The sequence below is a fragment of the Hesperophylax consimilis genome, chromosome 26 (genome assembly GCF_061612785.1).
Source record: "Hesperophylax consimilis isolate HC1 chromosome 26, BYU_Hcon_1.0, whole genome shotgun sequence".
Taxonomy (NCBI): Eukaryota; Metazoa; Arthropoda; class Insecta; order Trichoptera; family Limnephilidae; genus Hesperophylax; species Hesperophylax consimilis.
The window spans coordinates 23,205,468-23,232,465 of record NC_142861.1 but is presented as its reverse complement, the minus strand read 5'-3'; the positions used below and the strand labels follow the sequence as shown (position 1 = coordinate 23,232,465).

Sequence of the window (26,998 nt, the reverse complement as noted above, 5' to 3'; positions counted from 1 at the left end):
TTATTATTGTTTGTTCAAAATCTTTGAAAGTTCTCGAATTCATTTGAATAAGCTTGTGTTTTTATATACACGTATTGTATAGATGACAGGTGAAAACATGCTAAAAAAAAAAAAAAAACAGCGCCATCTATTGGATGTAAAAGCAACATGCGCTACTGTTTCTCTATCTGCACAGACAGACTGAGCCACAGAAACGCGTGGCGGGGTAAGGCTAGTGAATAAATAAATAAATTATTGGTTTTGATTTGTAATACATTTTTTTTTAATGGATATAATGATATCCTCACTGAGATCCCGTGCCGAGGATTTCATTTACATATGATTAACATTAAGTTGTACGGATAATATAAAGTAATTATAAATATATTGAATACAAGGTATTTTTTTGTTTAGTGGGATTTTGTTGTAGTTTAGTACCATGGTATAGGAAGCTTTTTTGCCCAAATGTTGTGTTTGTAGTTGCTTGTTGGGTATGTTTTTGACCCTGAGATCTAGTATTTCTAAGATATGTGTTAGAGGTTATTTCTTGTGTTTTGTATTTATGAATGTAAATAAGTATTGTTTTAGAATAGAGTTGTTTAAGTGACATGATGTTGAGTTTGTTGAAGATTTCATCATTGCTAGTTCTTACCGAGACTTTCAGAATAATTTTCATTATGTAGCATAGGCTTTATTTAAAACCTATAAAGTGAGATAAACATTACCATTTTGCAGCCAAATCGACGTTTCTTACCAATTTCGTGTGTAATTCTTAGTTTAAATCTCCCGCCAATGTCACCTGCTAGTTCCAAATGCATCCTTGAGGCGGCGCCAGTAGTGGGACGCCACCAGTGACGCTATAATTTCATGCTCCATTAGCATTTATTTTGCGAAGGTCAAACACGTTTGGTTTGTTTACAAACATCAAATACCGTAAAATAACCTGTTTTTCAGTATTTGCGCAAAATTTACATATTTTTTTTCGAGGTTATTAACAGTGTGACTGTTCGAACTCCGTAAAATTGCGATTTATAGAGTTTCGTGTGTTTTTGTTTAGTGTTTTTTTGTGGTTTCTTTGTGTTTTCGCGATTATGTCGGATTCCGAACGTTCCGAGAGCGGGGAAGCCGAATTCTCGAGGGCGGAAGTCATGAAGGTGATCCACACGGACACGCGGGGAAAGCGTTCGAGGGTCTGCGCGGAAGACAAAGCCAAAAGGCAGAGGGTTTGTGAATTAGCTCCCGCCGACCCGCGAATTGACCTGTTAACACAGCAGATGTCCCAGATGCAGGAAATGTTGCGTCTGCTGCTAGAGAAGCGTTCGGAGGCTCCCGTCCGTGGCGCCTCGGACGACGATGACGAGGACAGCATCTCCCTGGACACCCCTGCGTCGCTTCGGGAGGAATTGGCAGGAGATTTGGGAATGGGACTCATCCATCCGAATAAGCCGTCTCGCGACTTGGATCTCGGGGAGTGGACAACTGACCTAAAGCAGCCGAAGATACCATCGGCCGACCCAGGGAGGGTGAAAAAAGTGGAGCTCCTTCAGCATCTGGGGACGGCCAACTGGAACAATGTCCGCTACCTCGAGATCCAGAAGTCGTATGCCGCAACCCCCCTCTTCTCAATGTTGGCATTGAACCCTGAATTGAAGCGCCTAGCTCAGGAGGAATCGGCCAGTACCTCAACGGACTCCTTCTGCGGCTCCCTGACCAATGCTCTTTCCCTGCAGGCTGATCTCCTGAAGGCCTCCTTGCAGGAGCTGGTCAACTGGAGTGCGGAACCGGGCACGAAGCTGAGCACTTCCACTCTTTTCGAGAAGGTGCAGTCTCTCTTCGCGGCGGGGTCTGAGTCCCAGAAGGTGTCCAAAGACATCATGCAGATGGTCTGCGGAAAACGGGCTAGCCACATTGAGTATCGACGAGAGGGGGCATTGCGAGGCATCAGTGACGGATACGTCCGAGATGCCTTACGGAAGATTCCGCCCACATCGGAATATCTCTTTGACCCGAACCTCCTGTCGGCCCAGCTGGATAAGTTAGGGGGAGTGAAGAAGTGCCTCGCTCCTCAGCCTAGCACGTCGCGACCAGCTCCACCCGTTAAACCTGTGACTGTGCAGAGCTCGCAGCCCTTTCGTCCTAGAGTGCAGCAGGGAAGAACCATCGCGAGAAGGGAGCACCCTGAGAGTCGAGGTCCGGAACCAGCCCGTAGGGCCGCTAAAGCTTTCCCTCCCCGAGGTAGGTTCCGGCCCAAGGAAAGAGCAGGGAAGCCAGACCGTAAGAGGTTTTAACAGTGGGCCCTCTTTTCAAGGGGGTCAGTTGCGCTCATTCGCAGGTGAGTGGAGGAACCTTGGCGCCCCTACTATCATCCTTAAGATGTTAGATGGCTACCGAATTCCATTTTCATCAAAACCTCCACTAAATAATAATATTGATTTCTTTAACTCCCCTTTCGCCACTAAGACTTCTGTGGCAATGACAGAACAAATAGAAAAACTCAAAGCCCTTAAGGTTTTAGAGTCGGCACCTGCCACTCCCTCATTTATTTCTAACATGTTTCTGGTCCCCAAATCAGATGGCTCAAAGAGGCCGGTCTTTAACTTAAAGTATTTAAACAATTTTCTGACTGTCAGTAAATTTCGTCTGGTAAACGTTTATCGAGTTCCTACTTTTCTACAACCGAATGACTGGATGGTTAAAGTGGACCTCACACATGCTTACTTTCATGTACCTGTGAGTGAGCAGCATAGATGTTTCCTTAGACTTATCTATAGGAATGAACTCTTGCAGATGACATCCCTCCCCTTTGGCTTGGCCACCGCACCTAAGGCATTCGCAACCTTCACTAACTGGGTAGCGCAGGAACTGCGGAAGAGAGGGATGAGAATTCTAGTGTATCTGGATGATTTTTTATTAGTAAACCAATGCCTGCCTACTTTAAAACAGCAGTCTATTGAAATGGTGGAGTTTTTGCAAGGCTTGGGATGGCATATACAATTTGATAAGTCAATATTAGAACCATCACAACAAGTTCAATTTCTTGGCATCAGCTGGAATACTCTAACTAATGAAAAGTCTCTCCCTCAGAACAAGGTTTCAGCCCTATCTTATTTGTTAAAGGGTTTTATTCAGACAGGTAGGTGGTCACTAGATAAGGGGCGTAGCCTCTTGGGCTCTTTAAACTTTGCTAGTTTTGCAGTTCCAAGAGGCAGGCTCAACAGCCGGTACATACAGAAAGGGTGCTTAGGACTCAGACACTACCACCCTTGGGAGTCATCACCAATTCCGGCAGCTACCGCTCGGGAATTGAGATGGTGGGTTCGATCGCTCACCATGACGTCACCTATACATCTGCCGCTGTTTGAGCATTACCTGACAACCGATGCCTCTGATCAGGGTTGGGGTGCCCAGCTGGACGAAAAGCTTCTCAGCGGTGTGTGGGCTGATCACCAGCTGAATCTTCACTCCAATGTAAAGGAGATGCTCGCCGTGTTGGCTGCCTTGTCTCCTCACGCGCTTGAGCTATCTGGCTCGGGTCTTCTGATCCAGTCGGATAACAGGTCTGTCGTATCTTATCTCCGCAAGGAGGGTGGTACCAGATCAACTCAACTCCTGAGCTGTACTCGACTAGTGCTAGATGTTTTGGATAAACACTGTGTCTCCATGACAGCACAATACTTACCCGGTCGTTTCAATGAAGTAGCGGACTGTCTATCTCGTCATCGTGCTGTACCCGAATGGCACTTGCTACCCTCTTTCACAGAGGTAGCATTCAGAAAATGGGGACGACCCGAGATAGACCTATTTGGCTCTAGGACAGCGCATGTGGTTCAAAGGTATGTTTCTCTTGATTTTCAGGACGACGAGGCAGACTACCACAATGCTTGGAGCAGGGACTGGGACTATCAGCTGGCTTGGATCTTCCCTCCCCCGTGCCTCATGCCGAGGGTTCTTTGCCACCTGAACAGGGCAAGGGGATTATACCTGGTAGTGGCTCCTCGTTGGGAAAGGGCATTTTGGAGAGCGGATCTGAAGTGTCGGGCCTTGGGTCCACCTCTTACGATTCACAATCTAGGAGAAGCACTGATAGACACCAGGACCAACAACCCCCCTCCTCAAGTAGAGTCCTTCACTCTGGAGATTTGGCTTTGTGGGGGTGGGACAAAAACCTAACAAGATGGTCAAGTCAGCAGAAGGAACTTCTTAGATCCGGGTGGAGAAGTTCCACCCTTCGCACTTATGCTCCGGCATGGCGGAGGTGGCAGCGCTGGGCGTCAGAGAATCAGCTCGATGCCACGCGTCCCAAAGCTGAAGACTTAGCCAGGTTCCTAGCCGATCTACACATCAGAGAAAAGCTATCGCTGAGTACCATTTTAGTTCACAAGTCAGTGGTGTGTACCTTAGGCTCTCCCGAAGACAATAGAGAGCTGAGCTCCAATCCGATAGTGAAGAAGATATTAAAAGGGATATCTTTAGCTAGATTAAGGCCTTCAAAACCCCCCATTTGGGACCCGAGGATTGTATCATCATGGCTGGAGAAGAATTTGCCTCAACATATTACTCTCTTTGAAGCATCAAGGAGAGCAGCCACCATCCTGCTTTTGGCATCAGGGCGCCGAGTCCACGATCTCACATTGCTCCATTGCACAGCTGAAAGATTGTCAGTGGACAGTGAAGGCATCTCCATTTGGCCAGTGTTTGGTGGCAAGACAGATTCGGCAGACTGGCAACAATCAGGGTGGAGACTGGCTCGCTCGGAGTCTAGGAACATAGACCCTGTCTATTGGACGGAAAAGGTCATAGAACTGTCAAAGGAACGGAGAGCGCAGGCGATACTACCTAGCCTATTTATTACAACTTGTGGGACAGTGAAAGCGGCCTCCAGGGCAGTAATTGCAGGTTGGATTAGGACAGTCCTCAGGGATGCTGGTGTAGAGGATCCACCTGGCAGCATCCGTTCAGCAGTGGCATCTCTGAACTGGCTGCAGAATTATAAGCTGGACGATATACTGTCACGTGGTAACTGGAGAAGTCCCAATACCTTTGCCAGGTTCTATAGAAGGGAAATTGCAGAATCGGCTGGCCGAGTCAACACCGACCCATCTGTCGCTGACCTTTTTCAACCTCTGTAACTGGTTAGCTGATTTCTGGAAATCTTGCCCCTATTTTCTTTTTATTTGATTCACATTAGCATAATGTCACCAGGCGATAACAAACAATATCTCACTTTATAGGTTTTAAATAAAGCCTATGCTACATAATGAAAAAGTTTTACCTTACAATAAAACTTATATTATGTACTTAGCTTTATTTAAAACCTAGGCAAGGGCTGCCTGATGAGATCTAATGAAGCATGAAATTATAGCGTCACTGGTGGCGTCCCACTACTGGCGCCGCCTCAAGGATGCATTTGGAACTAGCAGGTGACATTGGCGGGAGATTTAAACTAAGAATTACACACGAAATTGGTAAGAAACGTCGATTTGGCTGCAAAATGGTAATGTTTATCTCACTTTATAGGTTTTAAATAAAGCTAAGTACATAATATAAGTTTTATTGTAAGGTAAAACTTTTTCATTATGGCTTTTTGGATTTTAATGAGTCATTTTAGGATCATTTGCACTTCCCCATCCGATAATACCGTATTCTAAGAGCGATTGGCAAAGAGCCATGTGATCTTTTACTCTTGATGGTTTTAAAGAAATAGGTTTTTTTAATTTTATAATTTAAATGGTTAATGTGCTTAGTCCATTTTAAATTTTGATCAATTTTTACACCTAGATAAGTTACATGGTCAACGTTATCCAATTGTTAGTCTACAAAACTGTTCAAACATTCACATGGCTCTGTTAATCCCAACTAAAATTACAAATGCGATAGTGTGTTTGTTAGTCCTTCCAAACCTAAAACACATGATTTTGCAATACTTGGCAGTATGATTTAAGGCGATGCACTACATCGTGTAGTATTTTAAATTGAGCCGCTATCAATAACAACCCTTACGTAGATGGCGATAAGGTTTAAATTCCCGCTTAGCACCATCCGCCTGTTTTGATTTATGCAAGAAAAAAACATGGCCAAAAAGTGCCTTTTATTTTATTTTGTGGATGTTCAGGCATTTAAATTATTAAGTATTTAAATTTTTTTCGATCATTTTATAAATAACTTAATTTGCCACATTATACAATAAAATCGTAACCGAAAATGGGTTCGTAAGTAGGAGATTTTGAACTTTAAAGCAGTTTTCATAGGCCTTTACATTATTTTTTCTGGGCTTGTAAAAAGACTTATCTAAAAAATACTCAATTATTTCAAAGGCCAAGATGTATTCTACTCACAGTATTTAATTAAAGCATCTGAAACATATCTAGGCGACCAAATTTTCAAACCAAAAACACATGATTTTGCATTACTACGTATGGCATCACCTTAAGATTATTATGGTTTGTATATTTTTTAACCACAAATAATACATTGGTTAACCACAAAACAATAGCGACCTTGAATTTTTATAAAATAGGAAGTGTAAACATTAAATTCTGTGGAAACTCACAAGTCAAGCGGGTAGAAGAAAAGAACCAGGTATTTTCCCTTATAGTCGCTGAGGGAGACTTCCTTAAACTGGCCATCCACCACAGCCGTGGCGGTGAAGGAGGGGGCGGGCTTCTGGAGCTTGGGAGTCATGATGATGAAGTGATTCTGCAAACAAAAAAACACTAATTAGTATAATACTAGCGCAGGCCCGTGAAAAATCACAGGATATTATCATTGTAGGATTTTTGAAACTGAAACTTGCAACTGAAAAATGATCAAGAAAAATATTCATGAAGTAGTGTTAATTTATAGGTAGGTACGTTATCACTTGTCTGAATTCTTGACAATTGTGAAAAATCAGTTGTCAAAATAACTAAATTCACACGTTTATAAATTTTACAACTTCATATTTTTTTTTTATAAATTTTAAAATATGGGATAAATAGTGAAATATCAGGATAGTAACTTGCTATCCTGGATAATCTACTTGTCTCTAAATAGTATAAAACAAAGTCACTATCCGCGTCTGTCTATTTGTGCGCTTAGTTCTTCTAAAGTACGCAACGGATTTTAATAGGGTTTTCATTATCATTAAGAGAATTTCTTCCAGAAGGTTTATATATATAATCAATGCATATTATATTTATAGAAAGTGTAGAAAAGTCGATGTTTTGAAATCAAGTCGTAAAAAATATATTTTCGCTAACGCTGGCTAAACCTTTTGAGATACCTCAAAATAATGTACTACGGAATTGTATATATTAAAAAGGCCTACAGAAAAGTCCGCAATGTTGTATGTCTATCTCATAAGGATAACGGTATAATGGTAGATAATATACTTAAAAAAATATATTTGATATGGCAGTGTGACATAGCGATGAGAAATTATCTTACTTGTATTTTCTTAGAAAAGAAATGCCATTGTTGTACAGGTATATGTAAATACTACTCCAATACAAAACTAGACATGTTTTCATAATATGAACCAGAAAAAAAGTAATCTATATCATAATACCTTATCAAAATTGACGTCAGTACATGTCGTGTTTGCAAAAGTTGAAACGTACATATTATTATTTGGAAAACAGAATTCCTATTGGGAACTTTCCGTCACCCCAGTGCCAGGTGGCCACGCGAAAAACGCGATAGAGATAGCGAAAACATGTGGGAACTGTTATGAGTCAAGGTCATCGCTTATCACACAAACAGCATGTATGATGATGTTTTAGGACACAGGTTGGCAACCCGTGGTTAAATGCAGCTCTTCCATTTTTATACCGCATTTATGGCAAAACAGCAACACTAAAATTGACGTACATAATGGGATTTTCAAGCAATTATTTTTTCTATAGTAAAAGCATTGTTGCTATGAAGAGAATATTTTGCGAGATTATATTAAAGTCATTTTACTGCCGTAATACCAATGTTATGTTGAATATTGAAATATTTAATTAGTAAAAATTTCGATATCATATTTTAGAAAAGCGGCTATTAATTTAATGATCGCCTATGCAAAATTTTCGCCGTGCGCCAGCTGATTCTATTTTCGTAATAACTTACTTGATTTTTGCAAAATCATGTTTTTGTAAATTATTTCATCTTTCACCAGATAATATGTTTATACATACAATTATAAAAGTAGTATATAGGATAGTGGTAGAAGTAAAAAATTAAAATAACTTTTTTAGAAATTCCATTTTTTTTTTGCATACAAAAATTCCAATTTCAATAGAAGAATATTATTTTTTTCATATAAACAATTTAACTTTTGTACCTGAAAACTACCTTTAAATGTTGAAAATTAGAAGAAAAAACTATCATGTAGAATCACCTCGCGAAGTTTGTGCACTTTACCTCCCGGACACCCGGTATAATCTACCTCGACTTACGGTGACTTCATAACGAAAATCGTCATTTTTCTCACCATTTTTGTCACCGGTGATCGCAATTAATTTTCTTGATTTTCATGGAAAATTTTGGTAAAAAAAAAGGAATACGCCGATGCCATGTGAGTATTTTTTTTTTCAAATTTAAAATGGTAATGTTTCTTCATTTTCACAATGGCGTTCAACGTGTTAAGTAGTTTCTACAGAATAGCTATGATTTTTTAATAGTATCCTTAAGGATACGCTGCACGGCAATCAAGGGGTCTAAGAGTTCGATGGAATTGAAAAAATGCCAGAATGTTAGGAGTCGACACGAGGGAACATAAGATTATGGTGTAGGCTCCAGAATTTTATACATCAATTTATAAAATGTTAACAAAAACAGATTACACAAGAAAAAATGTTACATTTTACAAGGTAATAAAACAAACTTACACTCAAGTCTTTTTTGATTAAAAAAGAAAGATAAACATTCCCAGGTTACGAATAACATGACAATATTTAAAAATCTCCTATTACCACCACAGTAAGCGCAAAATGTTGCTTGTATTGTGATGGAGGACTTAAGTCAGCTGAGGAATTGAATAAACTATGCCTGGGTGGGATCCGACGCGATTTTATATAATAATTATTTTACATAAAACACATAATATTAATTAAAAATGGATCTCGCTCGAAAAAAGGTTGCTGACAACTGCTATTCGGGATAAAGCATTATTTACAAAATTTCTATCTCCTAAAAATATGTTATCATAAATAATGTGGAGATAGGACAAAGGTGACGTGACACATTCTTCCGGGTTGTAATACAATTTTTGTTTTATTATGCTCAGTGCGGGAGTTTCAGAACAGGAGATCTATTACGATTATCATTAAATGTTATTGTGAGATTAGTGGCAAAATTGATTGAAACTTTGCCTAAATTGCCATTGCCGACTGCAGAACTAGAAATACCAGAAAGAAAAGTAGGCGCGAACTTCATGATGGCAGAGCTAAAATAAAGCCAAATATGCGACGTGCAGCCCGGGTATATTGAACAGACCTGCCGTTGAATTTTCCCAATCAAATCTCTAAAATAAAGTAGGAATCTTAACAACGTAAGTGAGGAAGATGTGTAAAAACAATATTCGGTGCGTGGCCTGGCGTAATAAACGAACCTACGGTCAACTTTGCTCTAGTAGTCCAAGAAAATCGATATTTACGTAGGGTTTATTTTAATTATTTCTGATGAACGAATTACTAAAATCTCAAATGTTTCTAGAGGGATCCCTCGAGAAGTTACTAATTCATCGTCCAGAAAACTAAAATCTGGTGTTTACCGCTAATTTTGTAGTTGAAAAACGTTTTGTAAAATTTTCAAATCGTTTTACATAAAATATTTTATGGTCCTATTTTTATTAATCTTAAATATAAATAACTTACAATCCCTCTAGAAACATTTGAGATATTAGTAAACGTTCATCAGAAATAATTCAAATGTGAGCGTCGAGTAAACTCTCGTTATTAAAGTGTTATGTAGCCTTAAAGAGAAGATAAATAGGCATGCTAATGCTAATAACGAGGCAATTTATTACGTTTAATTGGTTTTTAACAATTTTGTCAATTTCCAAATAATCTCGAATTTTTCCTTTGTTATTAATATGAAAATCATGTTTTTATCAAAGTTACAGTTGTTGAAGGTTGAGCATGGAGTAATTTGAGTAATTTATAAAAAAAAATGTTGAGATCTAGAAAAATGCGAGGCTGATATAAATGTAACATGCAAGATTAAGAAAGGAATGCTAAGATGGTTCGGACTTGTAGAGCGGACGAACGTAGAAAGGAGTGTAAGCAGAATATATATGGGAAAGTGAATGGCAGAAAAATTCAAGAGATGCCAGAGGAATCAATTGAAAAAAATACTTGAGTCAGGTCATGTTAAGAGTGTGTTTGGGACGATGTATTAATGTGAACGAAGCGAGGACATATTTGCAAATTTTTAAAAATTACTCGAGGACTCAAAAGGTCCTATCTACATAAGTTAACGATATCAGTTTTCTTTCAAATCGGAATCGATCACATTCAATCAAAATAGATTTGTTTAATAAACCGGGTGCTAAGAATTAAATATGTTTATTGATAAACTCATGATAAAAAATTAAAAATCATTTGTAAAACATAACAATTTTCATTAATATTATTAGTACATAATACATTATTATTACTGACTTTAGCAACCTAATAATATTACGATAATAATAAAAAATAGACACTTTATCATGGAGCAAATAATAAATGTCACGATATCATGGATTTATAGCATTAAAACAATGTTAGAATAACTGATTGTCATTCGAGCAAACAGAGATTAAATAAAACATGTAGTATAAAATGGAGTTGATTTATCATGGAAATACTAAGTTACATATTTAACCTCTCAAGCTAAATTGTTCGCTTTTGGAAATAGCTTATATTGGTTCCATGATAAATCAACACATCGACAATTCAACACACCTTTAAAATGTGATATAAAGTCATTAGAAACGACGAAAAAAAAAATTTAAACCTAACCTACTTAACTCAGTAAATAAAGTTTTTGTTTCATCACTTTCCATGACTTTACATAACTTTTAAAAGATGTGATGAATTATCATTTTGATGATTTATCCGGTCACCGCTTATATTACATAGGTATCATAGAAATCGTTGTGTCTCCATTATTGTTGTGGTGAGAAATATGATCTAAACGCTTTTAGAAAGAGAAAACACCAGGCTTTATATTCAAATCTAGAAGTCAACCACAGAAGAGTTAAAATGTGCACATCTATGAAACCAAAGTTTGAGAAAAATTTATGAAACTTCAGAATTTTTTATTAATTATTTTTATATGAAACAACAAAAAAGTGAGATGACAATAATGTGTATAATACATTTGTCTAATAAAATATGTATATGTTTTTCTATTTTTAATATCAGTAATTTTAGATTTATTTACAAATATTCCCGTTTGCCATCTAATTTCTAATTTTTAAGTGTACATAGTAAACTTTTAAATGCAAAGATAAAGCTTGGTGTTCTCTCTTTCTAAAACTTTTATAGCATTTGTTTGATCATTATAGAAAATAAGATAGAATGAATCTTATGAGGATATTTGCCACTATGTGACCTGAGTGGTTAACGTTTTGCTTAGAAATGTTAATTGAAATATTTATTATGTAAATCAAAGGTTCAAAGGGACAAATCCCTATGGAATGACTCATATTGACGCATATTACAAAGTACAGAATATTTAAAAACTGTAATATACTTATATACCGGTGACACCACCATAAAGTTGAGTGTGTCACGCTGTAGCATATTTTGTCTTATCATTGATTACAATAACGAATGAGCTGTCTCACGTAGGTCTATGAAAAGATCAAAAAGATACATGTAGGCGCCTCAAGAGATTAGAATGCGTAATCGTAAATAAAATGATAAGACATATATCAGCTAGTGACGGAAATCTAGCGTGGTCTACAATCAGACACACTTGACATTGTGTGCGTGACTTGATAAAGCAAACCTGTGATGGTATCAATATATTTTTTCTTTGTTAATACCACTCAAGAATCTCAATTGCATGAAGACATTGGAACTATGGTATCCCCAATTTGGGTATATTTGTAGAAGGTGGAGATGGAAAGGAGATGGGGAGAGAGGAAGATTGGGAAGAACCTAGCCATTCAGATCTGCTCATTAAACACAACTAATGCCATTGCAAGTGACAAAGTTTCGATTCCGAAAGGTGGTCTTTAACCAGGGCGATACTGAGAGTATTTATCATTCTGAAATGATAATGTGCAGCAACTATACTAAATATTAACTTAATTTAAAATCATTATAATATATCAAATTATGTAAATAAATTCTCACGTATTGATTCAATTATCAATAAAAAATATCAAGGTCGTAATATTTCCTGAAACATTCTTGAATATTATTTGCAATCACTTGTAACATCTAGTTAAAAATGCAGTAATTACTGCTTGGAAATATGGTCGTGTTAAACCATTGAGACAAAAAAGGCAAGATTGTCCTTATTAGCTGCTAATAATCATTATATAGGAATCATTAACTATCATTATTTTAAATTACATTTAAAACTAGGTTAGGTTAGGATACTTTTGCAAGCATAGAAACGTAACACGATGAGCTATTGTTCCAAGATGAATTTTAACAAGTGATTCGGGCTTGGTAAACAAGAAACTTAACAAGTACCTAAAAATAACACCAAAACAAACAAAACAGTTGAATATTTAATTTGAAATTTAGCGCCATTCTAATGCTTTCCGTCGGATGCCGTTGCTTGGCCCACTTCCGCTTTTAGTCAAATTGTGATCAAATGTCGAGCATAACATGATCAATATGCGTATCAAGTATTAATCGCAATTTTCTCAAAAGCTTCAGCAGCGACAATAAAAGTACTAATTTCGTTTGTGAATCTGTCTATCTGGTACAGTTCATTGAATTCTAGAACTTTTGCTTTGAATTTAAGTGTAATATTCTAACTTGGAAGTGTTTGTTTGGAGAATTCAGACAAGCTTTGCCGTGTCAGGACCTAAAGCCTGGAATGGACTGCCACATGATTTGAGAATGATCGCAGACTCGACAGAATTTAGGTCTAAACTTAAAACGCACCTTTTCAGACAGTCGTACCCATAATTTCAGAAACCTCCACTTTCACAGTTGACGGCAATTTAAATTTAAATTAACAAAATGTAAAAATACTAAAAATAAAATAAAATAAATAAAAATAATAACAACTAACAATTTGTAGGCTTTTAAGACAGTTAAAATACATTTAAATTAAAATAAAAACTATAGCAGACTTAAGATCATGCGACGACCAGTGTTTTTTGATATAGTGTCCTCTGCGTGCAGTTCTATCTTTTATAAGCATAAACTTTTTAATATAAGTGTGTTTGTTGGAAGTGACTTGCCAGGTAAGTATGTTTTGGTATCTTTTCTAAATAACAAATGTAGATCCTAGGAAATAAATTGTACAGCGCCCTTGAGGTGATTTTTCACAAAAACGGCGTTCTACAAATTATCCAATTATTATTATTATTATTATTAAGCTACAAAGTACCTACCTACATAATATACTACATCTAAACTATTTACTTCAGATATCTTATAGTGTTAGCTAACAATGTATTATTTTATTAAAAATTATTATTTCTTATCCATAAGTATTATTGTATCGCTGACAGCCTTAAATTGTTGCGGCGATGGCGACGGCTTAAGGCGATGCACTACGCAGTAATTTAAAATCATGTGTTTTTGGTTTGAAAATTTGGTCGCCTAGAAATTTTTCAGATGCTTTAATTAAATACTGCGAGTAGAATACATCCTGGCCTTTGAAATGATCGAGTATTTTTCAGATAAGTCTTTTTATAAGCCCAGAAAAAAATAATGTATAGGCCTATGAAAACTGCTTTAAAGTTCAAAATCTCCTACTTACGAACCCATTTTCGGTTATGGTTTTATTGTATAATGTGGCAAATTAAGTTATTTATAAAGTGATGTGATGAGCTGTCGATGAGGTTCGCTATCCATCACATCGCCAACCCTTCGGTGGCGCAAAGAGGAGGACGGAACGTGATCAATGTCGAATTGGTACATGGAACATTAGAGGAGGAATGGAAAGAAAGATGAACGAACTGTGTGATACTATGGTGAGCAAATGTTTGGACGTACTTTGTATAACAGAGAGTATGAAAAAAGGTAGCGGTACAATGCAGCATAATGATAGGCTCGTCATTTGGTCTGGGAGACCAGATACGGAGAGGGCTTGTCAAGGTGTTGCAGCGCTACTGTCTCCCAGAATGATTGAATGTATGTTGCAGTATGAATGTGTAAGTCCGAGAATAATGTGGATCAGATTTAAAATCGGTTTGACAAGGGTGTTTCTTGTTATTTGCTACGCCCCTGTTAATTCTGAAAGCGATGAAGTGAAAGATGATTTTTGGACTGGTGTGAATGTTGTAATGAGACTAAAAAATATGAACGAAAGGATTATAATGGCAGGCGATTTGAATGGGTGGGTGGGAATTAGACGTGACGGATTTGATTCGGTCTTAGGTATGTTTGGGGATAAAAGAACGAATGACAACGGGAACAGAATGCTTGAAGTATGTTTAGAGTGGAACCTGTTTGTGTCGAATACTTTCTTCGATCATAAAGGTATCCACCAATATACGTGGGAAAGAGAAAATGAGAGGTCAATTATTGATTTTGTAGTAATTGACTCTAGGTTGAGAGCTGTTACCGAGGACACAAGAGTTTTCAGAGGGGCTGAGGTCGAAACTGACCACTTTCTTGTAGTGTCGAGAGTAAACCTCTTTCGCGGTTGGCGCTCTAAAGTGAAAACGGTACCAGCTCCGACAAGAGTCAAAATAGAAAAACTGCAAAACGATAATGTGAGAAGTAAGTATGTGAATTGTGCAGAGATAAGATTGAATGCGAAGGAAATGGATGGTCTAAGCATAGACGAAACATGGAACCACATAAAAGTGTGTCTTTGTGAATCTGCTAGGGAGGTTTGTGGAATAAGTACGCAAGGTAGGAAGAAAGGTGATGCATGGTGGGATGATGAGATTAAAGCACTGGTCTCAGAAAAGAAGAAAGCATGGTTGTGTCTGATTGCGGCTGGCAGTGCTTCCAGCGAAGAGAAGTATCGAGCGAAAGAAGTATATAAGGAATGTAAGAAAAAAGTAAGAGTTGGAGTGAAAGAACGAAAGAAACGCCTGGAAGAGGAAGAAGGAATGAAAATGACAAACCATTTCCAAGAAAACATTAAGTTGTTTTGGAAAGAAGTCAAAAGGTCCCGGAGTGGCCCAGAAAACGGAAGCATGAAAGTGTATAAAATCAAAAGATGGAAAAATGTTGACGAATGAGGAAAAAATAAAAGAGAGATGGATGAATTATTTCGAGGAAGTCTTCGAAAGCGAAGTGAATGACAGTGATTCCAGTGGCGAATCAGTTATGAATGACGATGGAGTGAATGTTACCGAAATTAGCATGGATGAGATAGAAAGCTCGATTAAATGTATGAAGAATGGTAAGGCTGTTGGGTTTGACAATATTGCTGCTGAATATTTTAAAGGAGGTAGCCGTGTAATTCTCACATGGTTGTGCAATCTTTTTAACCAATGTTTAAAGGAAGGTTACACGCCTTTAGATTGGAGAAGGGCTGTGATCATGCCATTATACAAAGGTAAAGGGTCACGTATGGAATGTGGGAATCATAGGGCTATTAGCCTGCTTAGTTCAGTTGGCAAGCTGTATGGTAGAATTTTGATTGAAAGAGTAAGAAAGGAAACAAAGGATAAAATATGGGATGTGCAAGGTGCTTTCATGAGTGGAAGGGGGTGCATGGACCAGATCTTCTCATTGCGTATGCTCACTGAGAAGTTTCTGGCAAAAAACCAGAAACTTTTCTGTGCCTTTGTAGATTTACAAAAAGCATACGACCGAGTCGACAGGAAAAAGCTATGGAAGGTGTTGTCCAAGTATGGAGTGAATACGAATCTGATTCAGGCAATTGCGTCTCTGTATGAGGGAAGCGTTGCATGTGTTAGGGTAAACGGTGGTTTTACGGGGTGGTTTGATATCACAAAAGGTGTTAAACAAGGCTGCGTAATGTCACCGTGGTTATTCAATCTATACATGGATAATTGTATGCAAGAATTGAAAGAGGTGGGATTGGGCGCGAATTTGAATAATTTGAAAGTATGTTGCCTGTTGTATGCTGATGATGCGGTGCTGATTGCTAATAGTATAGATGATCTACAGTCTCTCGTGTCTAGGATGAACGAAGTATGCATGAAGAATGAGTTAATGATGAATGTAAGTAAGTCTAAAGTAATGGTGTTTGAAAGAGAGAGTACGAAAACAGTGTGCAATATAATTGTGAATGGGGAATACTTGGAGCAGGTGGATGAGTTTGTGTATTTAGGAAGTATGTTTACGAGAGATGGGAAGGCTGACAGAGATATCGAAAGAAGGGTAAATGCAGGTAATTCCGTTAATGGAGGACTAAACGCCGTAGGCGCTAACAAAAAATTGTCCAAAGAAGCGAAGTTAGCAGTCCACAACGGAGTGCTGGTACCTACCTTGATGTATGGAAGTGAGGCATGGAACTGGCAAAGAAAGGATGAAAGTAGATTAAATGCTGTTGAAATGAGATCCCTGAGGCGTATGTGTGGTAAAACCATGTTTGATCGTGTGAGGAATGTGGAGATCCGCAAAGAGTGCAAGGCTGATGTAAGCGTAATGAGTAAGATTAAGAAAGGGACGCTTAGATGGTTTGGGCATGTAGAGCGAATGAGCGAAGATAGGAGTGTAAGGAGGATATATGATGCAAATGTGAATGGTAGCAGAAGTCGGGGACGCCCGAGGAAGACATGGCACGATCAAGTGAATCAGATACTCGAGTCGGGCCATGTCAAGAGTCAGAATAATAGAAGAGTATGTATGAGACGATGTATGAATGTGAATGAGGCAAGGAGTGTGTGCCAAGACCGAGTTGTTTGGCGGTCCGTCCTCTCTGCCTACCCCTGCGGGGAAACGGCGTGATGGTTAGTTAGTTAGTTAGTTAGTTAAAGTGATTGAAAAACATTCAAATATTTGTGACGAACATCCACAAAATAAAATAAAAGGCACTTTTTGGCCATGTTTTTTTCTTGCCTAAATCAAAACAGCTGGATGGTGTTAAGCGGGAATTTAAGCCTGATCGCCATCTACGTAAGGAGTGTTATTGATGGCAGCTCGATTCAAAATATTACAAGACGTAGTGCATCGCCTTAATGCCAAGTTGCGATGCCTATTCAGCTATTCCAATACAATTAATTTTGTGGATAACAATAAACTCACTACTGACTATTATCATAGATACCTTATATCGACTTATGACAGGTCTTATACAAGCCTAGTATAAATTAGTTCAACTATTGTTACACTGGTATATATTTCTTTTGAATTGTGAATTGTCTTACTGCACTTATATTAATAACTGCATCACTTGCAATTATAGTGTATATGTTCTATAATTTATTGCTATTATTACCCTGTGTACCACTGTACGCTTGTAATTCGATTATCACTGTATTAGTAGAACTAAGCGCACAAACAGACAGACGCAAGTAGTGACTTTGCTTTATACCATTTAGAGATGGGTAGTATTTTTTTATTCATTATTAATCAAATTACATCAGGACATTTATCACGGGTTACAACTATTTAACAGTAAAATATAATGTACATTTATTTTTATTTGAAATGGAATTAATTTGACAAAATTAAAATAAACATGTTATAATTACACTTTTTAACACAAATATACAAGTATTTCGCTGTTTCAGTAATCCTTGTCACATTGCGTACGTTCAAACAAATGTAATTATAAATTCTAAATGAATAGCTCAAGATACAGTTTATCTTCTTATTTCAAGGAAGTTGTAAAGCATGAGTAATTAATTTACATTGTGCCAGGATAAAAATGCATATTAAATGGTATTAAAATTTAATGTGGGCATTGAATAGATAACACGTAATGCGATATACACCTATTTGCAATAAAACGATTGTAATCAATATGAATTAAGACTTTTAGACTCCTAGAACAAAGAAAAACAGGTACAATTGATTTTCTGTTCAAGAATGCCGATATGTAAAAAGGGTAAATGTAGGTACAGAAAATAGGGGACACGGTTAATACGCACTTTTTCATTGATAACAATGAGAAATACTTATTTCAGTATCTGAAAAATGAAAAAAATGCTTTTTGATAGCTATTTCACAAAAAAAGGATGATTTGACATTTTTTTCTTGATGTGTTTTGACATAATATAAGAATTTTTTATCAGGCTGGTTTTTTTTATATAACACAAACTAACCTAAGAACCTATTTTAGGATCATAGGTGTTCCTATTTTAGGATCATAGGTGTTCATATTTTCGGTTAAATAAGAGAAGAAAAAAAACTAACCTTAAAACTTTAACATCAATAACAATGGCCACCAAGTGAAAAATTGATTTTAATTTTAACGAATAACTATTGAACAACTGATTTGAAGCGTTTTGTTTCTATTGAAAGTGCATGTTAAACGTGTCCATATTTTTTGAACATTTACCAAAAAAAATTGTTTTCATAAGTAAGGAAAAATTGAGCTTACTTTGGGCAAATGGACATGTCCAAAACACACCTCTATGGGTTTATTTCTACATTAATACCAGAATATGGATACTTTTTTATTCCATTTATATCAATTGTATAACAGTGTTTTCCTACTACATTAAAATACAGTACTTAATGGAAAAAAATGGAAAGAGGTAGGCACCTACGCTACCAAGATTTTTTTTTAAATAGCAACACATAAAATGTCAAGATTTTTGTTTTTTAAATTAAAAACGTCTGTTATTCTTTGTGTATAGGAAAAACTGCCAATCGATTATATTATTATAAGAGATCATTTTCTATTGCAAAGTTTACTAATAAACATGAATAATATGCAGTAATTTACGATATTTTATTAGTCATTCCATTGTAAGGAAAAACGATGTAGGAAGGTACCTGATTCAATTTAAATCTGAAATGACGCGGGCTTATGTAATACGAAAGGCAACTATGAAACGTTCACTTTTCACGCAACTAATGACTAAATTCCACGTGCCGACAAATAAACTGTAAGGTTCAAATACGTCGGCGAAATAATACCACATTTTTATAAACAAAGAAGTTTCGAGAATAAACTAGAATTGTTACTTTATAATCCATCTTAGAAAAAACGATTGATTTATTCATGATATTGAATGAAATTTATACGATTTACGATGCCGGTTATAAAAACACGAGATTGTTTGTCATTTTCTGTTTCAAACGCAAATTATATTGCGCAATATGCCGGTCTGAGAAGCGTGCCATTAAACGTGGTTTACTTTCACACAACGACAAAAAATTACATATCAAACATTACAGGAAAAAGCGGTAAATATTTGAGGAAACGTGACAACAATAAATGTCAAAATATCACCTGGTTTTATCAACTGACAGAAGGGTAAATTTGTGCAAAATAACGTACATATTTCATCGATTTACAATTAATGATTACGCCGGCTTTATAATTGAAGGTTAGGCTTACCTGACGTGCAAACGGCAAGATCCAAGGAACAAAAGTAACTAGTTTTGCAGTTTTAATAAATGAAACCTTCAAGAGAATTTTCCGCTTGCTCCCCACTACAACCAACTTGGTAACTGCGTGCGATAAAAACGTGAGAACTACGGTTTGTAACCGGCAAAAGACCTTGATAAAGCGACCCCTTTTGAAAATAAGGTTTCATCTGATACATCAACTTTACACGACAATAAGCCCTATAAAATGTTTCTTTAGAGTTTATTATCGCGTAATAGTGCAACGTCATATGGAACGTTGTCAAACCAAGAGATCGAAGTATTCTTAACGAATTTTTGTTACTGCCATCTAGCGGAGTTCTATATATATATTACAATTACGACCTCCATAGCAGCAGTAATATCATGAGTAGTAGTGTAGTTGAGGGTTAAGCTTCTTGACTCCGGACATAGATGTCTCGATTCGAATCATGGCGTGGTAATAATATAATTTTTGCACTCGTTCCAGTTCTCGGACGTAGGAAATGGATTCTCCCGATTGATTTATTATGTTCTCGATGTTGGAGGCCGCGTTTCCTAATAAATGCCTACTGCATAGATATACCCAAAGATATTAGAAGAACGAGATATGCTATGTTGACCGCCGGACGGTAGGCGGAGTACTACCTAATTAGGGTACCTACTTTGAATACTATCGGGACGTGTACGCACAGAAATCTGTTCTATGTATTAGTGCGGATACCTTAGCGTAAGCGAAGGTGTGCAGTAGTATTGGTGAACAAAACCGGCGACACTGGGCAAAACAATTCCACACAGTATGAACTGCTCATAGCACATCTCGTTCTTCTAATATCTTTGGATATACCGCTCACAAGCCCCCGCATACCCAATTTATAACAAATATTTCGTTAACTCTTAAAGTTTTTAATTTTAAAAAATAATATGTTATTTTTTAAGATAATACCTATACATTTGTTATGCCAAAACGTTAATTATATAAAATTCCCCCCATAGAAAAACATTGCAAAGTAAGCTAACGCAACGCTCGTTGTATTTTACGTGTTCACAGATGGCGTTAATTAATTAATTTTGTTTAAATACGCTTTTGCAAGGTATTGCTTTACAGTATTAAGACAAATTATTTGTTTGCGCCCTCATATATGCAATATGAATATGAATAAATAGTTTTGTCCATATAAAAACTCAATTCTATCGAGAAAGGCATACAAATACAATATTGGATTGAATCATCGGTAAAATATTGTATTTGTGTGCCTTTCTCGAAAGAATTAAGTCTTTAAACGAACAAAACTATTGATTCATATTCATATTGAGTATATACGGGCGCAAACAAATGATTTGTCTTAATATTGTAAATCAATACCTTGCAAAAGCGTATTTAAACAAAATTAATTAATTAACGCCATCTGTGAACACATAGAATACAACGAGCGTTGCGTTTAAACTTATTGCAACACTTGCGCGACTAAATTGAAATACCGAACATGTTTATAAATAGTTTACTGCATCAACAATAGATGTCATTTTGCAAAAAGAGTTGTTCATAAAAACAATTTTCTCCTGGTCTTTCGCCAACGACCATACCATGTTGAACACACCGGTTCTCGTCCGATCACCGAAGTTAAGCAACATTGGGCGCGGTCAGTACTTGGATGGGTGACCGCTTGGGAACACCGCGTGCCGTTGGCCCTTCTTTTTTGGATTTTTCAAATAATGTTTTTTTTTATTTTACTCTTTTTTCTCTATATTCCGATTTACCATTTTATGTAATAAATTTATATTATAACCACTTTTATTTCCTCAGTGTGTATTTGCAACAGCAGGAAATTCTTAGCAGAATGTGCAACTATTGTGATTGTAGTCTTCATGTAAGTTTTATATGAACCAGGGCTGGAGCCGACAAATCACTCTCGTGTTTCATAATAAAAAATTTTGTAATATATGTTTACTTGTCGTTTTTTTTTTTTTTATTTTATACATATCTACAGGCATCTGAGGGCTAAAATAAAAAAACGGTTTGAGAAAGATGAAGAGGAAATATTTAGGTCAATTACCTATATATTATTTGAATAAAATAGAAACTTGTTGTAATCTTATAAGATTCAAAATTGAATGCATATTTTTTTTCTGTTTTGGTAATGAATGAACTATTGAATATTTATTGAACCATCTCAGATTATCTGCCTATTGTTTGGGAGACAACATTAGTAAGTTCCTACATGGTGATATCACCTGTGGGCTGGTGTGATGCTGCCAATGTAACTTCACTTATAACTGTAACTTCACTTTTCATTAAACGCTGATTTATCGGCACTGAACCGAACTGAACTCACGGGGCCGCGCAACGAGAGTTGAGGAGAAACTTAGGCTTGTGTGAATTGGTATAAATATGTACACTTCAACAGCTATGTCATTGCAATGCATAACTGAAAAACACAATTTTGTCTCGTTCACAGCTATTAATTGTTTTTAGCTAGTTTTTTTTTAAAACTAGTATTTCGCAGTTCCCTCTTACCCCGCAAATGGTTGAAGACAGTATATACGTAGCGACGTTCGCGATTCAATTAAACAATGTTTTTTTAATGTTTTTTTTGTTTAATTTTTCAGAAACTTTCAAAACAAAAGAAGGCTTCATCAAAACAAAATTAATTAAAATAATGTTTAATCGATTTAATACATCACTGTACAAGCGAGGATCCCTTAATTTACCTGTAGGCACACTTTGCTCAAATTTCAACATTAGAAGTTTTTTATTTCAGTTATTTGAAAACTGTTATTGCATCTAAGTAATGTGTTCGACTCAAATTTGGTTGCGATATCTATATCTTGATGTGTAGTCGATTTATTAATTTGATTTTATAAATTCAGTGAGCAACCCTCAATTTAATGCACTTAAAAATAATTAAAGATGGCGCCCATTCCCCCTAATCCATCCCAGTCGAACATAATACTCGCAGTACTAACCTAAACTAAATACACGCTACGCTGAGTACAGGTGCCGTAAGCCAAGCCGGCGTGGTTATTCACCGGATCAGTGAAGAACCATCCTTCAACATAGAAGGTTCTCGTCCAACAATATTAAAACAATAAACATAAATACATAATAATAATAATTGAATATAATATATGCTTGTAAAACAGTTCATACTTGGGTAATCAGTGAATTATTCATAAATTGGCAACATTGCGTTCGAAAAGTTCAAATTTTAAATAAGTCACCATGTGTTTTTTTCCTGAAAACTATGTTCCATTTTTGAGTGAATGAGCTGTTATTAATTCTATTATTCCATATATTTTTTTAAATATTCTTTTATTCGGCTGTTGAATAGTTTCTCACAATTTTGTTTGATTTGATAGGTACCTGCCTAAATAAATAAAAATTAATTAAACTTTTCATTGTGAATTCATTAATTATCTAATATTATGTGTGCAAATTAAAATTATTGTGAAGAAAGCGTGTCCGCATAAACAGTTTTTGTAACAAAACACGCATGAATTTTACTCCCGAATTTAAAAAAAATGTTGGTGAAGTGAAATTATCAGAGTGAACTGTGTTTATCGAAGATTTTTTTGTGAAGTCTGTTTTATTTTGAATAATATTGTGCAGAAAACATTGGAGTATTTTTTTTTACCTATTTGTAAGTATTAAAACTAATTACTAGTTCATTGATTATTGTTTGAAAATGTGTGTTTGTGTGGAAAGAGAAAGTGTGCGATATTCTAAAATTTTGCTTTATATCCTCTCGTTTTACTGCTTTATTTAAGGCGATGCCATACGTAGTAATGCAAAATCATGTGTTTTTGGTTTGAAAATTTGGTCGCCTAGAAATGTTTCAGATACTTTAATTAAATACTGCGAGTAGAATACATCTTGACCTTTGAAATAATCGAGTATTTTTTGGATAATTCTTTTTATAAGCCCAGAAAAAAATAATGTATAAGGTCTGTGAAAACTGCTTTAAAGTTCAAATCTCCTACTTACAAACCCATTTTCGGTAATGATTTTATTGTATAATGTGGAAAATTAAGTTATTTATAAAATGATCGAAAAAAAAATTAAATATTATTCTTGAACATCCACAAAATAAAATAAAAGGCACTTTTTGGCCATGTTTTTTTCTTGCATAAATCAAAACAGGCGGATGGTGTTAAGCGGGAATTTAAACCTTATCTCCATCTACGTAAGGGTTGTTATTGATAGCGGCTCAATTTAAAATATTACACGACGTAGTGCATCGCCTTAATGAGGTATTACTTAAGTAGGTAGAAAACCAATTTTATGCTCACAATGTTTGTAAGGAAGTTTAGGAAACATTGGAAAAATACTGTTTTTATGAAAAACGAAGATATAGTATTTAAATAGAAAGGAGTTCGTAGTAGATTGTACGGATCTATCTGAATTTGAATTTTGAAGAAGCTAAAGCTACGGCATCACGAAATTTGATCAGAATTAAATGTCTGGAATTAAAGGTAAACGCAGCTATTTTCAGCTCACAACCCGATTTCGTACACGAGCCACGGAACTAACTGCTAATACTAACTAGATATAAAAAAATTGTATAAAAGGTGATCCAGGCGAAATCGAAAAGTAATCACTAGTACAATATATGAATAACTTTCGTTGAAAAAATATGCTATCGGCCAAAAATATTCTCTGTATAACCCTGGTGATAGACGGCACCATTCGCAATAAAAACGTGTCTTTAAGTGGCTTTAACCATGTTTGGTGACCAGATCTGAATAACTAGTTACTTTCTAACCTAATTCTTGCCCCTCCCCCATCCCCACTCTCTTCGTCTTCACAACATGCCCAAACGGGGACGTCATAGTCTCACTGGTTCCGGACAGGGGAGCAGTTGGGAATCTTGTGGGGAATTCACGTAAAAAACAGAATAATTTATTTTCATAGAGCCTTATTGCGCCCTTGGGGTAATATTACACGAAAATGGTACCATAAAAATATTAATTCCGTAAAATTTATGTATAACGTGGGATACATACACAAAAATAAACAGAGACCTTTGATATCTTCAGATAAGATTTTACCTTTACATTTTAAAAACGTTTTATTTTGTAGTTATGTCAAGGCAATGTGATTTTAAACATAATAAAACATTTATGGTTGGGTAAGATTAAAATAATAGATTACCAATTATGAAAAATTTCTCTTCGTTGCTAAATACCCATTGTTAAAAAGCTGTTCATTCAGTTGGTAATCAACATGCGATTTTATTAAAATGCCATAATATAATGATCATCATAATTAAGTATGCATAGTCAGCTGCGAAAACGAAAAACACACTTAATGCTATTTTAAATAAACAACATGTTTTCATTGTTTTCAATAGGTATGCCGACACCACAAAGTATGCGACGTGATAGCTAGACGAGTGCGAGCAAGTATAAATAAAAAATAATGCATCAAGAAATAGTTCAATATTAATGCAAGTGTTGAAATATTATTACGGTCACAATTAATTTTATTGAAATTAAAATGACGCCACAAAGTGAAATTGCAATTATTGAAGTAACAATTGATTTCGTTTGTCCTTTTTTGTTGGTTCGGAACTGCTCCGAAAGCTACGTGTGGATACCATGGCTAATGTGACAGAATTACAGGATGACATGTCTAGATGATAGGATGACGGCATGACAGGATGACTTGGTTGGCTAAATGACAGGATGATGGGATAACATAATGATTGGGTATCAGGGTGAAGGGATGACCGAATGACCATATGACTGGATGACAGGATGACACGATGACAGGATGACAGGATGAATGGATGACGGGTTGAGAGGATGACTGGATGAATGAATGACAGTATGACGGGATAACAGAAAACATGTCAAGATGACCAGATGACTGGATTACACGATGGCTAGATGACGAAACGGCAGGATGACAGGATGCTAGATACTGTCCAATGCTGTGGGAACGGGACGGAATTATCAACTTGAGCTATTCGGCTTTGAAAAAATATATTTTCAAGTTTAAAAAACAATAAATTTGTCACTATTGTTCGTTCCACATAAATTTTGATTGCAATTTTTAAAAATTAACTGAAAACAGCTTGCAGAAAATCGGACTAAACCGGGTAGTAACTATTAGTACCTTATTAGTAAGTACCTGAAATTTTAATTAACATGCTGAAAAGTCTTTCTGTTAGGTACGTATGGTAAAAAGTTAATGAATTGGATATTCACGAGATGTCATGGCGTTGTCATCTAACCAATTAAAAGTTTGCATGTTTCCAATGACACGAATATTGACATGACCGGAAAATAATTGTAAGTAGTAGGCAGGTAATTGATTCAATAATAACAGTTAATTATTATCAATTAGCTGACAAATTTTTTTTTGTTTACACACTTAAAATACGAAAGTAGGTGCTGACCGCGAAATATATTGTTTATTCAGGAAAGTAGGTCTAAAAGAGTCTGAAAGTAGTATCTTTATAAACATTGAATTAAATATGTGCCTATTATTCTCTTTGCAAATCGACAATTTAATCAATGTATTTAATACAGAATAATTGCATGGTGAGGTGTAACACTATACGCCATGGATTCATTATCGAAGACACAAAAATTAATCACGAAAGTTATACTCAAAGTTCAATGTCTCCATGAAAACAAACACTGTAGATATATTCAACAAATTTTTAGGTACAAGATGTTCCACAAATGAATACAATTACTATTTTAAACCAGTATCTATCTATCCAAGTACAAGTATACGTACTTAAAACTTGATAAAGATGTACCCAATTAATAAATAAATCGTGTTTAAGTATTTGAATTTATCTTACTACCATCGTCAATCAGTGTAGTGGGAAATACTGTACCTACATTACATCCCTACTATATGTTGCTAGGTTTGCTCTCAATAAAGGGAATAGCTATACCTATGTAAACCCTTTGTTTATTTTACTCGTGTAATAGGTAGGGAGTTTTATATTTTTTTTATCTTATAGAAACAAACAGTACATGATTTATAGAGATGAAACAATATACAGGAATAAGATACTTCATGTTGAATACCTATGATATACTTCCTTGTAATGTCTGCTAAGTGGTATGTTTGGTGACGTGTGTAGTATATAGGAGTGTGTGTAATGTATGAGGGAGGGTGTGTGTGTGTGTGTGTGAGGGTGTGTGTGTGTGTGTTTGTGTGTCTGTAACAGTTTAAATTATTGACATGATTTCACGTTTGAATTTGGGCAGAAGTTGCTGCCAAAAGTTGGTATCTAACAAAAAACATGTTTTGGAGTAAACTCAATTTTAAAGTTTGATTTTAATTATGAAGTAAGTGTTTTGGGAAATAATGTTAATCTTAATTTTAAAAAAATCATCAGAGCGTTGTTTCTTAAAAAAAAAACATGTTTATTTTTTATGTGCTTTTATATTTTTTTTCTTGTCTATTA

At 35.9% G+C, this 26,998-nt stretch overlaps 3 protein-coding genes and 1 non-coding gene across 5 annotated transcripts in view; 3 read left to right on the top strand and 1 right to left on the bottom strand.

The window, feature by feature from the left end:
- Prx2 (Peroxiredoxin 2) overlaps nucleotides 1-19,703 on the bottom strand; it is a 30,324-nt gene extending 10,621 nt beyond the window's left edge. Inside the window, exons 1-2 of the mRNA XM_089647220.1 lie at nucleotides 19,561-19,703; nucleotides 6,530-6,675 (exon numbers count right to left, since the gene is read on the bottom strand). Of these exons, the coding sequence (XP_089503346.1) occupies nucleotides 6,530-6,660 (131 nt within the window). The 5' untranslated portion in view covers nucleotides 6,661-6,675; nucleotides 19,561-19,703. The remainder of the gene's footprint in view (nucleotides 1-6,529; nucleotides 6,676-19,560) is intronic.
- Nucleotides 875-5,512, top strand: LOC149411325 (uncharacterized). 2 transcript variants are annotated; one of them, XM_089647218.1, is made up of 2 exons: nucleotides 875-2,214; nucleotides 3,835-5,512. In XM_089647218.1, exons 1-2 carry the CDS (start codon nucleotides 1,071-1,073, stop codon nucleotides 5,106-5,108), a joined length of 2,418 nt encoding a protein of 805 aa, XP_089503344.1. In that variant the 5' UTR covers nucleotides 875-1,070; the 3' UTR covers nucleotides 5,109-5,512. The 2 variants fall into 2 exon arrangements, with proteins under 2 accessions (XP_089503344.1, XP_089503345.1); XM_089647219.1 differs by having other exon boundaries at nucleotides 3,176-4,291.
- Nucleotides 19,704-21,141: 1,438 nt separating the features above from the next.
- LOC149411323 (5S ribosomal RNA) lies at nucleotides 21,142-21,260 on the top strand. Its single transcript, XR_016304942.1, has one exon. It is a non-coding gene; the product is annotated as a 5S ribosomal RNA (ribosomal RNA).
- Nucleotides 21,261-22,619: 1,359 nt separating this feature from the next.
- Cad96Cb (protocadherin Fat 4-like Cad96Ca) overlaps nucleotides 22,620-26,998 on the top strand; it is a 109,408-nt gene continuing 105,029 nt past the window's right edge. The window contains exon 1 of the mRNA XM_089647106.1: nucleotides 22,620-23,209. The gene's annotated coding sequence lies outside the window, so the exon portion shown is untranslated. The remainder of the gene's footprint in view (nucleotides 23,210-26,998) is intronic.

Coding starts and splice junctions, on each gene's coding strand:
- LOC149411325 (XM_089647218.1), top strand. CDS start 1,071: ATGTCGGATTCCGAACGTTCCGAGAGCGGGGAAGCCGAATTCTCGAGG. Junction 2,215..3,834: donor TAAAGCTTTCCCTCCCCGAG/GTAGGTTCCGGC, acceptor CTTGATTTTCAG/GACGACGAGGCAGACTACCA.